Source organism: Ovis canadensis, chromosome 17 (genome assembly GCF_042477335.2).
Source record: "Ovis canadensis isolate MfBH-ARS-UI-01 breed Bighorn chromosome 17, ARS-UI_OviCan_v2, whole genome shotgun sequence".
NCBI lineage: Eukaryota > Metazoa > Chordata > Mammalia > Artiodactyla > Bovidae > Ovis > Ovis canadensis.
Genome location: NC_091261.1, coordinates 63,593,745 through 63,608,047, shown reverse-complemented (window position 1 = coordinate 63,608,047; position 14,303 = coordinate 63,593,745). Strand labels below are relative to the sequence as shown.

General features: G+C 59.1%; 1 protein-coding gene across 2 annotated transcripts in view; it reads left to right on the top strand.

The window, feature by feature from the left end:
- The window catches only part of MLXIP (MLX interacting protein), a 57,924-nt gene extending 44,115 nt beyond the window's left edge, over window positions 1–13,809 (top strand). Inside the window, exons 5-17 of one of the 2 annotated variants that reach the window (XM_069557790.1) lie at window positions 198–239; window positions 545–716; window positions 1,374–1,463; window positions 2,007–2,098; window positions 3,083–3,749; window positions 4,198–4,319; window positions 4,421–4,637; window positions 6,147–6,274; window positions 6,767–6,868; window positions 6,976–7,103; window positions 7,241–7,364; window positions 8,409–8,538; window positions 9,085–13,809. In XM_069557790.1, the coding sequence (XP_069413891.1) occupies window positions 198–239; window positions 545–716; window positions 1,374–1,463; window positions 2,007–2,098; window positions 3,083–3,749; window positions 4,198–4,319; window positions 4,421–4,637; window positions 6,147–6,274; window positions 6,767–6,868; window positions 6,976–7,103; window positions 7,241–7,364; window positions 8,409–8,538; window positions 9,085–9,206 (2,136 nt within the window). In that variant the 3' untranslated portion in view covers window positions 9,207–13,809. Of the gene's footprint in view, window positions 1–197; window positions 240–544; window positions 717–1,373; window positions 1,464–2,006; window positions 2,099–3,082; window positions 3,750–4,197; window positions 4,320–4,420; window positions 4,638–6,146; window positions 6,275–6,763; window positions 6,869–6,975; window positions 7,104–7,240; window positions 7,365–8,408; window positions 8,539–9,084 lie in introns of both variants that reach the window. The other variant, XM_069557789.1, reaches the window with a different exon arrangement.
- The last annotated feature ends 494 nt before the right edge of the window (window positions 13,810–14,303 follow it).

Sequence of the window (14,303 nt, the reverse complement as noted above, 5' to 3'; positions counted from 1 at the left end):
AACGCTGGTCAGGAATCTCTGAGCCCAGCTTCAGCCTGGGGATGGCAGTGGCAGGATCCTTCTCGCCACCTTCCTCCCAGAGAGAGAAGGCCTAGATGCTTCTGAAAGTGATCTTCTTCCGGGGAGGAGAGGCTGAGGGCCTTGTCCCCCCTCTGGGCCTTGGGGGACCACCTTGTCCCTCTCCCCTTTTTCTGCAGCTCCAGCAGCACAAGGATGAGGACCTTTCCAGCCTGGCCCAGGTGAGCGAGTGTGGGGGCCACGAGGACCCTCATGGGACCTGCCCCTTCACAAGAAACAGCAGTGACGTGGCTGGCCCAGCACCGCAGTAGAAGGTGGTGGGGACATGGACTCTCCCTGGGGCCAGAAGAGGGACATAAAGGAAAGAAGCCAGTTCTCTGCAGGTCCCCGTACCCTGGCCTCGTCTCTTACCTGGCAGCCCTTGCTGCTCTGAGAAACTGGGCCACGTGTCTCCCCACTGTGACTTGACTGAGAACTCGCGAGTCACCGGTGCCCGTTTGGCTTTTCCTTCCCCCGTTGGTGGTAGGACGATGACATGCTTTACTGGCACAAGCACCGGGATGGCTGGAAGACGCCAGTCCCCATGGAGGAGGACACGCTGCTGGACACGGACATGCTCATGTCGGAGTTCAGCGACACCCTCTTCTCCACACTCTCCTCCCACCCGCCCGTGGCCTGGCCCAACCCCCGTGAAATAGGTAACCCGCCCCCAGACCCTTGACTGAAAAGGGTGCCATCTCCACCCCAGGAGGAGTCCCCAGGGCAGGCTCTGTTTTGGGGCCATCCCTGAGCCTCTGTCGCTTGTTTGGGGGGAGCTCTGAGGAGAAGGCATGGCCGACCTCCTTGCTGTATGGGGTCCCCATTGGGCCCATGGTGCTGCTGCCAGGGAACAGTGGGGGGTTTGGTCTGAATGAGCTTCACATTTCTGATCCTGTCCCCTCACCTGAGGACATGGGCCTAGGGCTAGTGACAGGGCTGAGACTCACTCTCGAGAAAATCATTTGCACTCCAGTCATTTGGCCTCTCACCTGGGAGCTTGCAGCCAGCCAGTTAACCCTCCAGGAGGAGCCCATGGACTGAAGTCAGCACTGAGGGGTCTCTGCAGAGCTGTTCACAGCAGAGCGTCTGATACTCAGTTTACCTTTCCCCTGCAAACTCACTTTCTTCCCCACCCTCTGAGGGTGGAGAATGCCCATGAACCCCCCGGAGAAATCCTAGCCAGTGGCCTACCTTCCTCCTGTTCCCAGGAGAATGCAAGTAGGGCCCGGAAGATCCAACCTGGGCCCCTGATACATTCCCACAGCATGGACTGAGAAGGCCAGACAATCCCTCTGTCTCCTTTTTTATTCTAACAGCACACCTGGGAAATGCAGACATGATTCAACCTGGGCTGATTCCTTTGCAGCCCAACCTGGACTTCATGGACACCTTTGAGCCCTTCCAGGGTGAGGACTTGGGGCAGAGAAAGAGCTTGCGTCTCCCTTTGCCCAGGACAGAGTGGACCGGGCTTCCCTTTTATAGAGGGGAACTGTTAGAATGGGCCAGGGATCGGTCTTAGAATTCGTCCAAAGGTTGCTTTGTTTTGGGTGGTAGCTGCAAGGCCTGCAGTGCTTCTCACCCTGTGGGTCCCAGAGCCCCAGGTTTGGCCTTGACTGTAAGCAGTTCTCCCTCTAGGCAGCAGGGGGCGCTGGCAACACAGCTGCCGCCTTGCGGTTCCCTGCAGTTAGAAATGATCCTCGAGCTCCCGCCATCATTAAACGCAGGTGCCACCAAGGCCTGGTGGTGTTTCAGAGCCCACCCTGGTTGCCAGCATGTACAGCTCCAATCAGAGGGCCTGTTTCAGCAGAGTGACCTCAGTGGGGGTGGAGGGGTGCCCTCTGCCATGGCATTCCTCTGGGTAAAGGGGGGTTCAGTGCCCAGTTTGTTTGGATCTTAATTCAGTGAAATGACAGACACAGAGCTCACAGGCCCCCGATGTTGTCTTTCAGACCTTTTCTCTTCCAGCCGCTCCATTTTTGGCTCCATGCTGCCTGCACCCGCCTCAACGCCTGCCCCAGATCCCAACAGCCCACCTGCTCAGGTAGAGAGAACTTGGCGAAAGGGAAAGGGCACCGGGCTCCCAGTCATCAGACCTCTGCAGCAAAGTGCGCTGGACTCACATATGATGTGTAGAGAAGTTATTCTAGCCCTCCTAGAGAGCATCCATAGGTGTCCACAAGGTGGGAGACGCTCTCAGTAAATGTATGCTCCCCACTAAGGCCCCAGATAACCTGTGTGTGGTGAGCTTTGTCTTGACCAGTTAAGAAAGGACCAGTGAAATTATCTTTCAATTAAAAATAAATAAATTTTTTTTAAAAAAAGAAAGGACCAGTGAGATAGCAAAGAAAAATATGGTTGCTAAGAAGTTCCTTGTATTTCTTTTCCTTTTTGCTATGCGCTCAGCACAAGTTGGCTACCAGGAGCTGGGGCCGCTGAGCTGAAGGAGGCACGGCTTGCTGCCCTTAAGAGGCTCTCAGTTAGTATCTAGTTAGTGTGCCGTGGCCCCTGCTTCTCCCATCTGGCTCGGGGAAGAGCTTATTCTATAGTGACCGAGACCAGAACAATTGATTCCTTATAGCGTTTCCCTTTTAGGAAGACGTGACCTTCTTAGAAGTTGATACGAGACAGTGTCCTGGGGGAGCCTCCTGAGCAGCTGTGAGCCAGGCTGCCCCTGCTCTGTAACAGAAGATAGCAGGGACTTTGGGGGGACCCCGCCGGACTCCAGAAACAGGATATCCCCAGGCTGTGAGCCAAGTGTGTGCAGACAGTCACTGTGTCTGAGCCCTGTGTTATCACAAGTCCCCAAAGGAAACAAGACCCCTGCCGGCACCTGGGAAGACCCAGCTCCATCTCCCCCAGATTAGGAGTCCCGGGCCTGGGGGACGTTGCCTCTGTCCCTTCTGCCCGGGGCTGTGTCCCAGACGCACGGTGTACGTGTTGGGCTCCGTGGCGTGTCGTGCTGGAGGGTGGTGGCGAGCTGTGTGACTTCAGCATTCGTTGCTCACTTCTTCTCTTCCTTCCTCAGGAGAGCATCCTGCAAACCACCGCTCTCCCTACCGCTCTCCCCACTGCAAGCCTCCCCGACAGCTTCATCGCACCCCCCGCAGCCTCTGCCCTGGACCCCACGAGTGGGCAGGGCTGTGAACACCCGCCCCAGCCTGGGGACCCCTTCATCCAGCCCGCAGACCTGGGTCCCTCAGCACCGCCCCTGAGCGGCCCCCAGCCTTTCCTGCCCGTGTTTACTGTGCCTTTGCTCTCGCCCAGCCCCGCCCCGCCACCTCCTTCCCCCGTCTTGCCATTAGGGCCCCCTCCCGCCACTGCCCTGAACCCCCCAACTCCCTCCGCCTTCCTGCAGCCCCAGAAGTTTGCCGAAGTTGGCAAGTCGCCCTCCGTCATCACCCACACGGCCTCCGCCACCCTCACCCATGACGCCTCTGCCACCACCTTCAGCCAGAGCCAGGGCCTCATTATCACCACGCGCTATCCACCCCCCTCCGGCTCCCCCTATGGCCTGGCGCTGTCTCCTGTCACCCGGCCACCAACCGTCGGGCCTCCCCAACCCCGTATGACTTTTGTGCATCCCAAGCCCGTCTCCTTGCCTGGGGGGAGGCACAAGCAGCCCCCCAAAATAGTGCCTGCTCCCAAACCCGAGCCAGTGTCCGTGGTGTTGAAGAACGCTTGCCTCACCCCAGGTGAGTTAGGTGGGGGGAAGGCAAGTGTGACCCACCCCCCCCCCTCCCCAGGACATTTCCTGTCCCCAAGGCTGGCAAACTTGTGACACACACACGTCGTGATCTTGGAAGCAGAAGGGTTGTGAAAGATGATGTGTGTAGATCGAGTCTGTTTTCTATTCTGTGGTGTTCTTCCAGTCTCAACCCAGTGTGGGAAAAAACATGGCCCTGGTCATCTCTTGCCTGGGTCTGTAATCTGTCCCCACCAAGGAGAAGTTGTAAAAATCTAGCATGGTCTCTCCATGCCCTACAGTGAGGGGGCGACGTCTCAGTGGCAGCAGAGGGCTCGTGTGCTGCTCCTGAGGCCCCCCCCCAGCCCCCATGCAGCCTGGCTGGCCCAGGTTCATTACCCGTGTCAGGAGCAGGTGCACAGCTGGGCCTCCGCCCTCACCTCCCCTTGTTCCGGCAGCTGCCTTCCCAGGCCAGCCGCAGGCAGTGATCATGACGTCAGGCCCTCTGAAGAGAGAAGGGATGCTGGCTTCCACCGTGTCCCAGTCCAGCGTGGTCCTCACGCCTGCTGCCCTCACCAGGGTGAGTGGCCGGGACAGGCCTTCAACATCTTATGACCTCAGGTGGCCCTCACCTGGCCTAGCTGTGCTCAGGGGTAGCCTCCCTCCTCTGTGTCCCATTAGGCTCCTGGAGTCACAGAGTTCCCCAGCGGCATCCTGGTGACGGACCTCGGCCCCGGCCCTGGTAGCCAGCATGCCCCCGTGTCCCGGCTCTTCCCTACCAGCACGGTGCCCGACTCCCTGGTGAAGGGTGAGCAGGGCCCCCTGCACGGGGGCATTGCCCAGGTCCCTGCCGTGGGTGCCAGTGACTCAGCTCTCCGCTTGGACCGCTTGGGACCACGTGAGTGGAGTAGGGGCCCTGCTCCTGGACCAGGGAGGCTGCTAAGGGTACCCGGGTGGAGCCTGGGCTGCCAGGCCGGGCGGTGAGGGATCCGAAGCTGCTGGTGGCCTAGGCTAAGCGCAGGATCAATGAGAGAGAGCCGCCGGCACCTTGTGGTGCCGGCAGCTCTTGTGCGCACGGGGACACCGCTCAGCCTCCTTCAGAAGGGCTTCGCACTGTTGGGGTCATCCCTGTTGGTCCGGGGGTCGAGACCGTGCTGCCACTGCAGAGAGTGCAGGTTTGATCCCTGGTCGGAGAACTAAGATCCCACATGCCATGCCAAAAAAGATTTTTAAAAATAAAAAAAAAGAGATCGCTCTGAGCTGCCAGTCCTGATCCACAAAAGGGACTGAGCGGTCCTCATTGGCAGTTTTCAGAAACCGCAAACCTGTGGTTGCTGTGGCCGCGGGCGCCCCCAGCCTGTCTGGGTTGGGCTGGTTGTCCCTGGCCTGTGTGCTGGCAGCATACCTCAGGAGCCCCCTTCCTTCCTCCCTGGCTTGGACTTCGCTTGGTGAGACGGCCGGGGTAGGACTGATGTTGCCCAGTGAGGTCTGAGAGGTCTGGGAAATGATGTTCCCAAGACTCTGCTGCTGGTGGGGGTGGGCGGGGGGCGTTGGGGAGGGGTGGAGCCAGATGCCACCTCGGGGAGGGAGACCAGAGTGTCTTCCTGTCTTAGAGAAGACCAGGGTGGCGGCTCCCAGAGCCCTCTGCAGAAGCATCTTTCTGAAGTGGAGAGAACATGGTGAGCAGGGAGCTAGCTCTCTGCTTTCAGGGGTCAGACAGGGACTCATCCGAGGACAGGTTTTAAAGAATGTGAGGATCCTTGTCTGAGAAAATACAGACACGGACTGGCTATGGGTTGGGCCCTGAAACGCCACGTGGGGGCTCAGGAAAACATCGCCTTGTCCACTGAGGCGGATCCCCAGAGGTCAGAGCCATGCTGGAGGCTTGAGAGCAGGGTAGGGAGGAGAGCAGTGTCAAGAGGACAGAGCCTCAGGCATCCGCGCGTCAGTGCTGTGAGCAGGGCTGGGAGGGGTTTCCTGGGGGCAGCTCCTGAGCCGGGGCCACAGGCTTCCTCCACTGAGTTATTTGTGGGTACAAGAGCTCATTTGTTTTCCTAATTAAAAGATTTCTGGGGTGGGTAAAATTGAAAGCAGTATAAGAAAACACACACGTAGAGTTCAAAGAACAGATAGCTTAAGAACTTGCCACCCAGGGTGAGCACCAGAGCCTTGCAGACGCAGAGGGGCCCCTGGTGCCCTGGGAGGTGGGCTTCTCTCCTCTCCCAGACCTGTGACCGCTGCACCTGGCAGGACCGCCTCGCTGCACCCGCCCTGAGATGCTTTCAAGGATTCGCCTAGTTTTTGCTCTGGGCTACCCTGGGAGGTTGAGAATGTGTTTCCCTTTGTGGTTGAGTCCCCAGGTGGCTGGCACAGCCTGGTCTCTAAGGGGAATCTCTGCTCTTCCCAGGTCGGGACTGCCCGAACTCAGGACAGGCCTCTCCATGCGCGTCCGAGCAGAGCCCTAGTCCTCAGTCCCCCCAGAACAACTGCTCAGGGAAATTGCCTGCAGATCCCAAAAACGTGGCTGTTTTAAAGGTACCTCTTGGGTCTTGATTCCCTCGGAAGGCTGGGAAGCAGGGAGGAGCATACCCAGGGGCCATGGGGACAGCTATGTCCCTACTGGAGACATGCTGGGAAGGCCCATGGACCTGACAGGTGTCCCACACCTGAAATGGGGACATTCACTGCTTTGCCTTTGAGCATGTTGGCTCCTCCCCGCCCCACCTGCCCCTAGCCCTGTGGTGACAGTGGCCCCAAGCTCTGTGGAGCAGGGGTGGCAGCTGTCACAACCGGGTCTGAGGTGTGGGGGTAGCCGGGAAGGGCCGGATCTGCAGCGCCAGGCCCTCGCTGTGCTCTGTTCTGTAGGGATGGTTCTCTAGCCCCATCTTGTCCCCTCTTGTCTCCTCCTGGAGCCTCTGAGCTCCCTGTCACCCCCTCCTTCCACATCCCTCTCTATAGAGAATCTGAGCAGCGGGTGGGGATGGGGAGGGGCCCCTGTGGCGCAGTGACGGGCCAGTTCCCCAGCAGAACCGGCAGATGAAGCACATCTCAGCTGAGCAGAAGAGGCGCTTCAACATCAAGATGGGCTTTGACACCCTGAACAGCTTAATCTCCAACAACACCAAGCTGGTGAGTGGCTGTGGGGGTTGGGGAGAGGGCGGGCAGGACGGGGACCGACAGGCCCGGCACGTGGGGGCGCCTGGTGTGCTGCACGCCCTGACCCGGCCCCCTCGCAGACCAGCCACGCCATCACGCTGCAGAAGACCGTGGAGTACATCACCAAGCTGCAGCAGGAGCGCAGTCAGATGCAGGAGGAGGCCCGGCGGCTGCGAGAGGAGATCGAGGAGCTCAACGCCACCATCCTGTGAGGCTGGGAGGAGGCGGGGGCTGGTAGAGGCAGCTTCTGTCCTCCACCACCTCCTCTCCTCCCCTCGCTCTCTTGGGCCTGCCTGCTGGACCCCCACCCCCGCCAAGCTCCCCTGACTGCTGCTGTCGTTTCAGCTCCTGCCAGCAGCTGCTCCCTGCCACGGGCGTCCCCGTCACCCGGCGCCAGTTTGATCACATGCGAGACATGTTTGACGAATATGTGAAAAGCCGGACTCTGCAGAATTGGAAGTTCTGGATCGTATCTTTGAGTTTTTTCTGCTCGTTCCCCCCGCATGCCCACAACCCGTGACCTGAAACAGCAGACACTGACCCTTCAGTTCCTTTAGAAAGAGGCTCTCTAAATGGTTGTCATTGAGTTTGTCAAGACAGGTAATGCTAGTTTCTGTCTCAAGAGAGACAGGGCCCTGGCCAGGCCTGTAGTGTTGGAGGGGGCTGTCCTTGGTGAGTGTACTGGCTGAGGGCTTCCCGGGGACACGGAACAGGCCTGCTCTGCACTGCCGAGTCCTTGAGAAGGGAAGAGGAGGCTGGAGCCGCTGGTGGGAGCCAGGAGGTGGGATCTGCTCTGGCACGTCCCAGCATCAGCTCTGTCTTGCCACCTGAAACGGGGGCTCACAGAACTACTGGGTGACAGAGCCTGGATTTGAAGCTGGTTCCCTCCAGGCTGTTCTCTGGGTTTGTACCACATGCCCTTGACAGCTGTTAACGAGGTAGGGATGCCTGAATGCTGGGCTCTGTCCCTGGGGCCCAGGCCTCCCAGTGCTTGGCCTTCCAGATGGCAGCAGGGCCCTTACAGGGAGCGGCTCTGGCCCTGTCAGTCTCCACCCAGCCTCCGCTGTGCCCGGGTGCACGCACAGTGGGCACACATGCAGGGTTGGCCGCCGCACCCCCGCCCATAGGAATGACAGGCTGAGGAAGGGTTCACAGGGAGGAGGGCTGCGAGGGTGGGGGAATCCACGTGTGCGCTCCTGGGCGGGCTCTACAGGAAGAGACGACCGACGCCAGCTCCAGCCCCCCTTTGCTCTGGTCCCTGAGTGGAGCTGGGACAAGTCAGAACCTCTGTGGTCAGTGGCAGGTTCCTCGGCATCAGGCTGAGAGTGGGGACCGAGGTCACAGCCTGAGCGCAGGAACGGTTAGGGCCATCTCTCCCCACCCCTCCATCCCCCTCCCCAGCTGTGCACAACACCTTGCCAGTCCCGAGGGGTGTCGGTCACCAGCACGCCTGTGACTGGACTCCGCGCTCTCTGTGCTTGCTTATGGTTTCTTTAACCTGAGCACCGTGCAGTTCAGCGTCATCATCAAGCCGCTGTTCGAGTCTTTCAAGGGCGTGGTGTCCACCAGCAGCCTGGACGAGCTGCACCGGACGGCGCTGTCCTGGCTGGACGAGCACTGCTCCCTGCCCATCCTCAGGCCAAGTAAGTGGGGGCTGCATGGGGGTGTTAGCCATGGAAGCGGCTGCAGAAAACCCAGGCTCCGCCGTAGTTGGTCTTCACGCACCTGGGGCAGGAGGGTGAGGCCCTGCAGGGTGAGGGGGTGCAGCGCCTTGCCTCGGCCTTCTGCCGTCTCCGTGTGTCCGGCTGATGATCAGATCCAGCTTGTGTTTTTTGAGCACTTACTCTTCCCCTGGCCTTGTATCAGTTTGTTTTCAGATACACTTTCATGTTCAGTTCTAATAAGGATCAAAGCTGTGTATTCAGGTCACAGGGACAAGCAGGAACGGCTTAGGGTGTGCTCCACTCTCCTGCAGGGTGGCAGATAGGATTGGGCATCATCTTAAAGGCAGAGGTGTGTGTCCAGACCTCAGCAGAGAGGCTCCCCTGGGGTTCACGCCTCTCCTGCTTTGGGGGGCCCCAAAGGATCGCCCCTTGGGGTGTACACGTGTAACTGCGTGTTCTGTCTCTCGGGGGCTCGGAGCTGGTTCCCCCAGGCCGCACCTGCAGGCTCCCCCTTCTGTCTTGCAGCCGTGCTGAACACCCTCCGGCACCTGAGCACTACCACGTCCATCCTGACAGACCCTTCCCAGCTCCCCGAGCAGGCAGCAGAGGCTGTCACCAGAATCAGCCAGAGAGCCGGGGAGTCCTAGCAGCGCTTAGTGGACACGTGGCCGCATGGGATGCCGAGGAGACCCTTCCCTGCCCGCGGAGAGGAGGCCGCACCCCTCACCTCTCCCACTTCAGGGCCTCCTAGCCTCCTCCTGTGGCCCCAGCCGCTCCGAATGCTGCGCTCAGGTCTGAAGCAGGTTTGGGTCCTGCCAACAGCAATAGCCCAGCTCTGGGAACCCCTTGCTGTGAACTCTGACTCAGTGACCTCAGTCACCGACCTCCCCTCGCCTCAGAGAAGCCCAGATGAAGGGAAACGAGGGAACGCTGCCCCTCCCTGTCCTGTCCTGCTGGGGGGGTGTCAGGGGGATGGGGGAGGGGGCATGGCACCAGTGCAGGGAGCCAACGGGCAGGAGGAGGCCTCACCCACTCCCCCAAGTTAGGACGCGTGAGGGTCCTTCCCAGTTGCTGTCGGACGCGCCCTCCTGTCGCGTCTCTGGCACCCCTGGGCTGTTGGAAGGCCTCCTTCCTCCCCTGACTCTGACCTAATAGAGTGGATGTCAGCTCGGGCTTCGCAGGGCCGGGAGACCCTACAGCACGTGTGTGTAAAGCAGTGGGTGTGTGTGCCCCAGAGGATAATAGAAGCACCAGTGACGCGGAGCTGCTTCAGTCCTGGAGATCCCCCGGGCGGTGCTACGGTCTGTTTCACAAGTGGATTTGGTTCCACTTGGCGTTGCGGCAGTCATGATGGCACCAACCCGGGAATCGTGGCGGGGACTCAGCCAGGCCCTGCCCCCTCACACCCTGCCTGCTTCTAAGCCAGGAACAGCCGTGCTTGATGGACACCGCTAGCTCTGTGGGTGCGGCGTGTGAAACACCAGGCTCCACGGTGCTGCCATCGACCGGGTCCCCTGACCTGGATTGTCCAGCCGGGAGCCCCAGCCCATCCATCCCAGTTCCTGGACCAAAGACGCCAGCACCCCCAGCATCTGCCCTGTCTTGCGTTTGGAGGCAGAAATTGACCAGTCGACACAGAGCTCCGAGGTGGCTGCCTCGGAGCTGTCTCCAGGTGGCTCCGGATCAGACAGTCAGGAGTTGAACTCCGCTTTGGTCCATGCAGAGGACTGTGGGGGCAGCAGGCTGTTTCCGAAGGTGGGAGTTACACCTGGAAGGGTTCGGAGGAGGGGGCCCCGGGCCAGTCCTCCTTGCGCCATGTCTGCGGGAGCAGTTCCAGGCAGAAGGATGCTCTCTAACACTCAGGAAGCCCAGCCAGGGCTACCTCCTCATTTAAAGAATGTGCTTTTCACGTCCTGCTGTGAAGTTCAGAGGCCGGCAGGCTTCCCCTTCAACCTCTGTCCTCCCTGCCTGAGATGGAGACCTGCCCGAGCAAGGGCCAGGCCAGGAGTCCTGCGGGCTCGGCAGAGCTGCGGCGGGGCTGCTGCGGGCCGCCCGCTGAAGTTCGGATCCTTTAGGAGGCTCCCACTGGCTCCTGCAGGCCTGTGGAAGGTGCCCCAGGGGCAGCCCCACCTCAGCCTCCGCTGATGGAGGATGGAGGGGGATCCTCCCCGGGTGGCCAGCCGTGCCACTGCCTCCATCCCCTCATCTGTGCGCCGGCCCTGTCAGGAGCGCCCCAGCGGCCCCCTCTGCCTCCCCAGAAAACGTGTTTACAGGCCTTCGGATGGCTCTCCTGAGGGGCAGGCACAAGACAGGCTGGGCCAGCCCTGCGTGTCCCCTGGGAGGTGGGATGAGAGCCCAGCCTCCCCCCGGGTGGACACGAGGTCTCCCTCCAAGGGGGAAGAGCACTGCGAGGCTCGAAAGGAAAACAAAGGAAAATCAGAGACGTTCCCAGCTGCGAGGGGCTGCAGAGGGTCCTGCGCTCAGCCGCACCCCGTTCCTGTGCCTTTGTCCACTGCGTGGGCGGCCGTGGAGCTCGGCCCAGCCACGACCTCTCTGAGATCAATAGCTTTCTCCCCACCCCATGTTGGGAGTCTTTTTTTTTTTTTAGCTCCATGGGATATAAAATTGGCCTCTTGCTTCTTTGGCCTACCTCTCCTGCCCTTTGGCTGATTTAATGTTCACGATTCTGTTTTTTTAAATATTTAAAGCTGTTAGGTTGTATGAGGCATTGAAGGGCGCGCGTGTGTGTGTCTGTGTGTCTGTGTGTGGGTGCGCGCACGTGCGGGTGTGTGTATGCGATGTGTCCCAGCAGACGGTTAACTCGATGCATGTTTTGAGATATTTACTTATCCGTTTTTCTTGGTGCTCACCAGTATCACGGCTATAGGGCCACAAAGCTGAATTTCTTAACACAGACACAATTGTTTCTTGCTCCGGAAGTTTTCTTGTTTGGGAGTCTTGCCCACCGAGTCTGGCCGGACGGGGCGGGGGTGGCCCTAGCTTTGACCTTTGTCCTGGGGTCCCCAGCTGGGGTGCGGGGACCCCCAGGGCTGCTCTGCCAGCTGCCTCCAGTGAATGCTCTGATTTGTTTACACTCCCTTTCACCCCACCTCCTATCTCTTCTCCTGTAAAAGAGACTTAAAAACGATGATTTTGGAGGATACAAAAATCAATCTGAAAGGGAAAAAAAAACGCCTGCCTGGCATACAGTCTCTGAAAGTGTTTCTGTGAAATCTTACTGTGCCATCAGCTCCCTTCCTACCGCTGGTTGCCCTTTGACGACGAGTGGGAAACGCAGGGAAAGAGTGGGGCTTTCTGAGGTCGGCCTGCCTGTCCCTGCTTCCGTCTCAGGCAGGTTACGCATCAACCGGTCACCCCACGTGCACACCGAGGAGGTCCCCAAACCGGCAGGCAGGCGCTTTCTGGGGTCTTCAGGGCACAAGGGAGAGTCCTGTCATCAGGAGTCAGTGCTGATATGAGCACTGGGTCTCTTTGGGGAGGGGGTGGTGGGGTGCCACGGGCGACCCCGTACACTCAGCTCCCCCCACTCTGTCCTAGCGACCCGACCCCGCCTTCCCAACCAGACAGGTCCGCTCTCTAGGTTCTTTCACTCCGGCTAGTAGAAAGAGAAACTTCGATTCCGGGGGACGTGGCACCACAGGGTGGGGCCGACTCCTTTGAGGAGGGCCTCAGGTGAAGGGGTGCAGTGATCTTACAGGCACCCCCCCTCGCCAGGAGGGTGTGGTCCCAGACAGCGCTCCTGTGTCCTCTCAGCCTGGGCCTCCCCTCTGCGCGCCTCGAAGAATTCTGAGTGGCAGGCTCACTGTTATTGTCAAGGTGGTCACCGGTTTTCACGGTGCAGCTAAACGAGGGCTTGTCAGGGTGGAGCTGGGGTGGTGGGGGGTTCCAGGGGGCCCCATCTGCATGGGGCCTCCCTCACACTTGCGCAGTGTGGACCTGGCCCAGCTCTGGCTGACCTGCCCCACTTGGGTTTTTATCTCGTCTGGTGGGCAGGCTTAGAACACTGCTCGCTGGAGCAGCTTTGCAAAGTGCCTCCCAGGTAGTGAGCTTGCCCAGAAAGGGAACCGAGGAGCCCCGATGTGGGTGCACGAGCAGCAATGGTCTGTGGGTTTTTGCTCTGTGCTCCAGCGCCTCGTATCTTAAAAGGGGATTTTCACCTCATCTGAACATGAGGTGACAGGAGAGGGGAGCAAGGGTGGAGGGTGGCGGAGCTTGAACCTTCAACATGTCATACATGTCGGTGGTTGCCATGGCCTTAACCCGTCTAGCAGACAGGTTTGGGGGTTGGAGGGGCTCCAGGAACAGAGAGAAGCCTTACGACCCCCTGGGTGCCTCCACACAGATCACCTGCCGGATTTTCTTTTCCTTCTAAGGGACTTGGCCTTCCCCGCTCACCATGCGGCAGGGGGAGCTGCTATTTTCTGTTGAGACTTATGAAAAATCAGCCTTTGAGAAAGAAAAGGGAACTTTTCCTGTTGATTGTTGGCTTTGTGTGTGTGTGTGTGTACGTGTATGTGCTTGCACAAGCCTGTGTGTGTGTGTTTACTCAATGGAATTCTATTTTTGTGAAACTTCTTAACGATTATGTAGCAAAATTGACCTCCATCCCCCAGTCAAACTTTTGGTTCCAGAATCAACTCTGGGCATCACTCTTTTGAAGAATTCTCTCCTGGGTTTCTAAAATAGAGATGGGCCTCCCTCAAGGGCCGAGGTCGGGGAAAGGGTCAGGAGAAACTGAAGTCTGGTGGCGTGTCCATTGAGGCAACATCCTGAAGCTGCAAGTAGGCAGGGCTCTGCTGGGGAGCCGCGAAGCCCAGGCTGTGTTTCTCATGAGGGAGGCGGGCCGCGGCGCCCAGGGCCGCTTTATCTGAACCTGTTCACACCACTTGTTTCGCTTGTGTAATGCCACAGCTGAAACAGCACCTTTTCCTTTCTCGGGTTTCAGCTCACGGTGTAAATGGTTCATCGTTGTTTTTTCCCTGTTGTGCTCACCGGTGACTGTGTCAGGGCTCCCCACCCAGGAGACAAGTCACCCCTCATGGGCAGAAAAAGCAAAACCCAAGAAGAGTATTGTTCACGGCAGGCTCCCTCAGGCCTGCGCCGCCCTGAGCTCGGTCGTTCATGCTCCACTGTTGAGAAGCACGGTTCCACCAGCTGTATCCAACACTACAATGCAGTTCCCAAACTATATTTGCATCCAAGACAATAAACAGCCGTATTTTTGGAAAAGCCTGTGGCGTGTGTTCTTTGCTAACCCGGTCGGAGCAGTGGAGGAGGTGATAAAATGAGATAGGGGCAGAGGGGTGCCTGCGCCTGGCTCGCTCATGCTGGCCTTCCCAGGTGTTGAACAAAGTGCCTGTTTCCTTACATGGCGCTTGGGCAAACGGCAGCCACCCTGGAGTCTTTACAGGGTGGTCGTCAGGGTCACGTGAAATCGCGAATGTCCAGCTCCCAGAAAGCGCAGATTGCCACCAGCATGGCCAGCCCTAGACTAGCACCCAGCGGGGTCTATGTCAGGATGATGCCCCAGGGGGCAGGGGCCTCCCTGCTGGCTGTCGACCCAATACCATCCACGGAAGATGCTGGAAAGTTGACCAGCAGAGATGTCCCTTTGTTGTGCTGAGAACTTTGATGATTTCTGCTTAATCTAAAAGCCCTTCTTTTTGCCCTCCCATCTTCCTCTGCCCACGCCCACCGCCCCCCCAACCCCCCTGGTTCCTTGT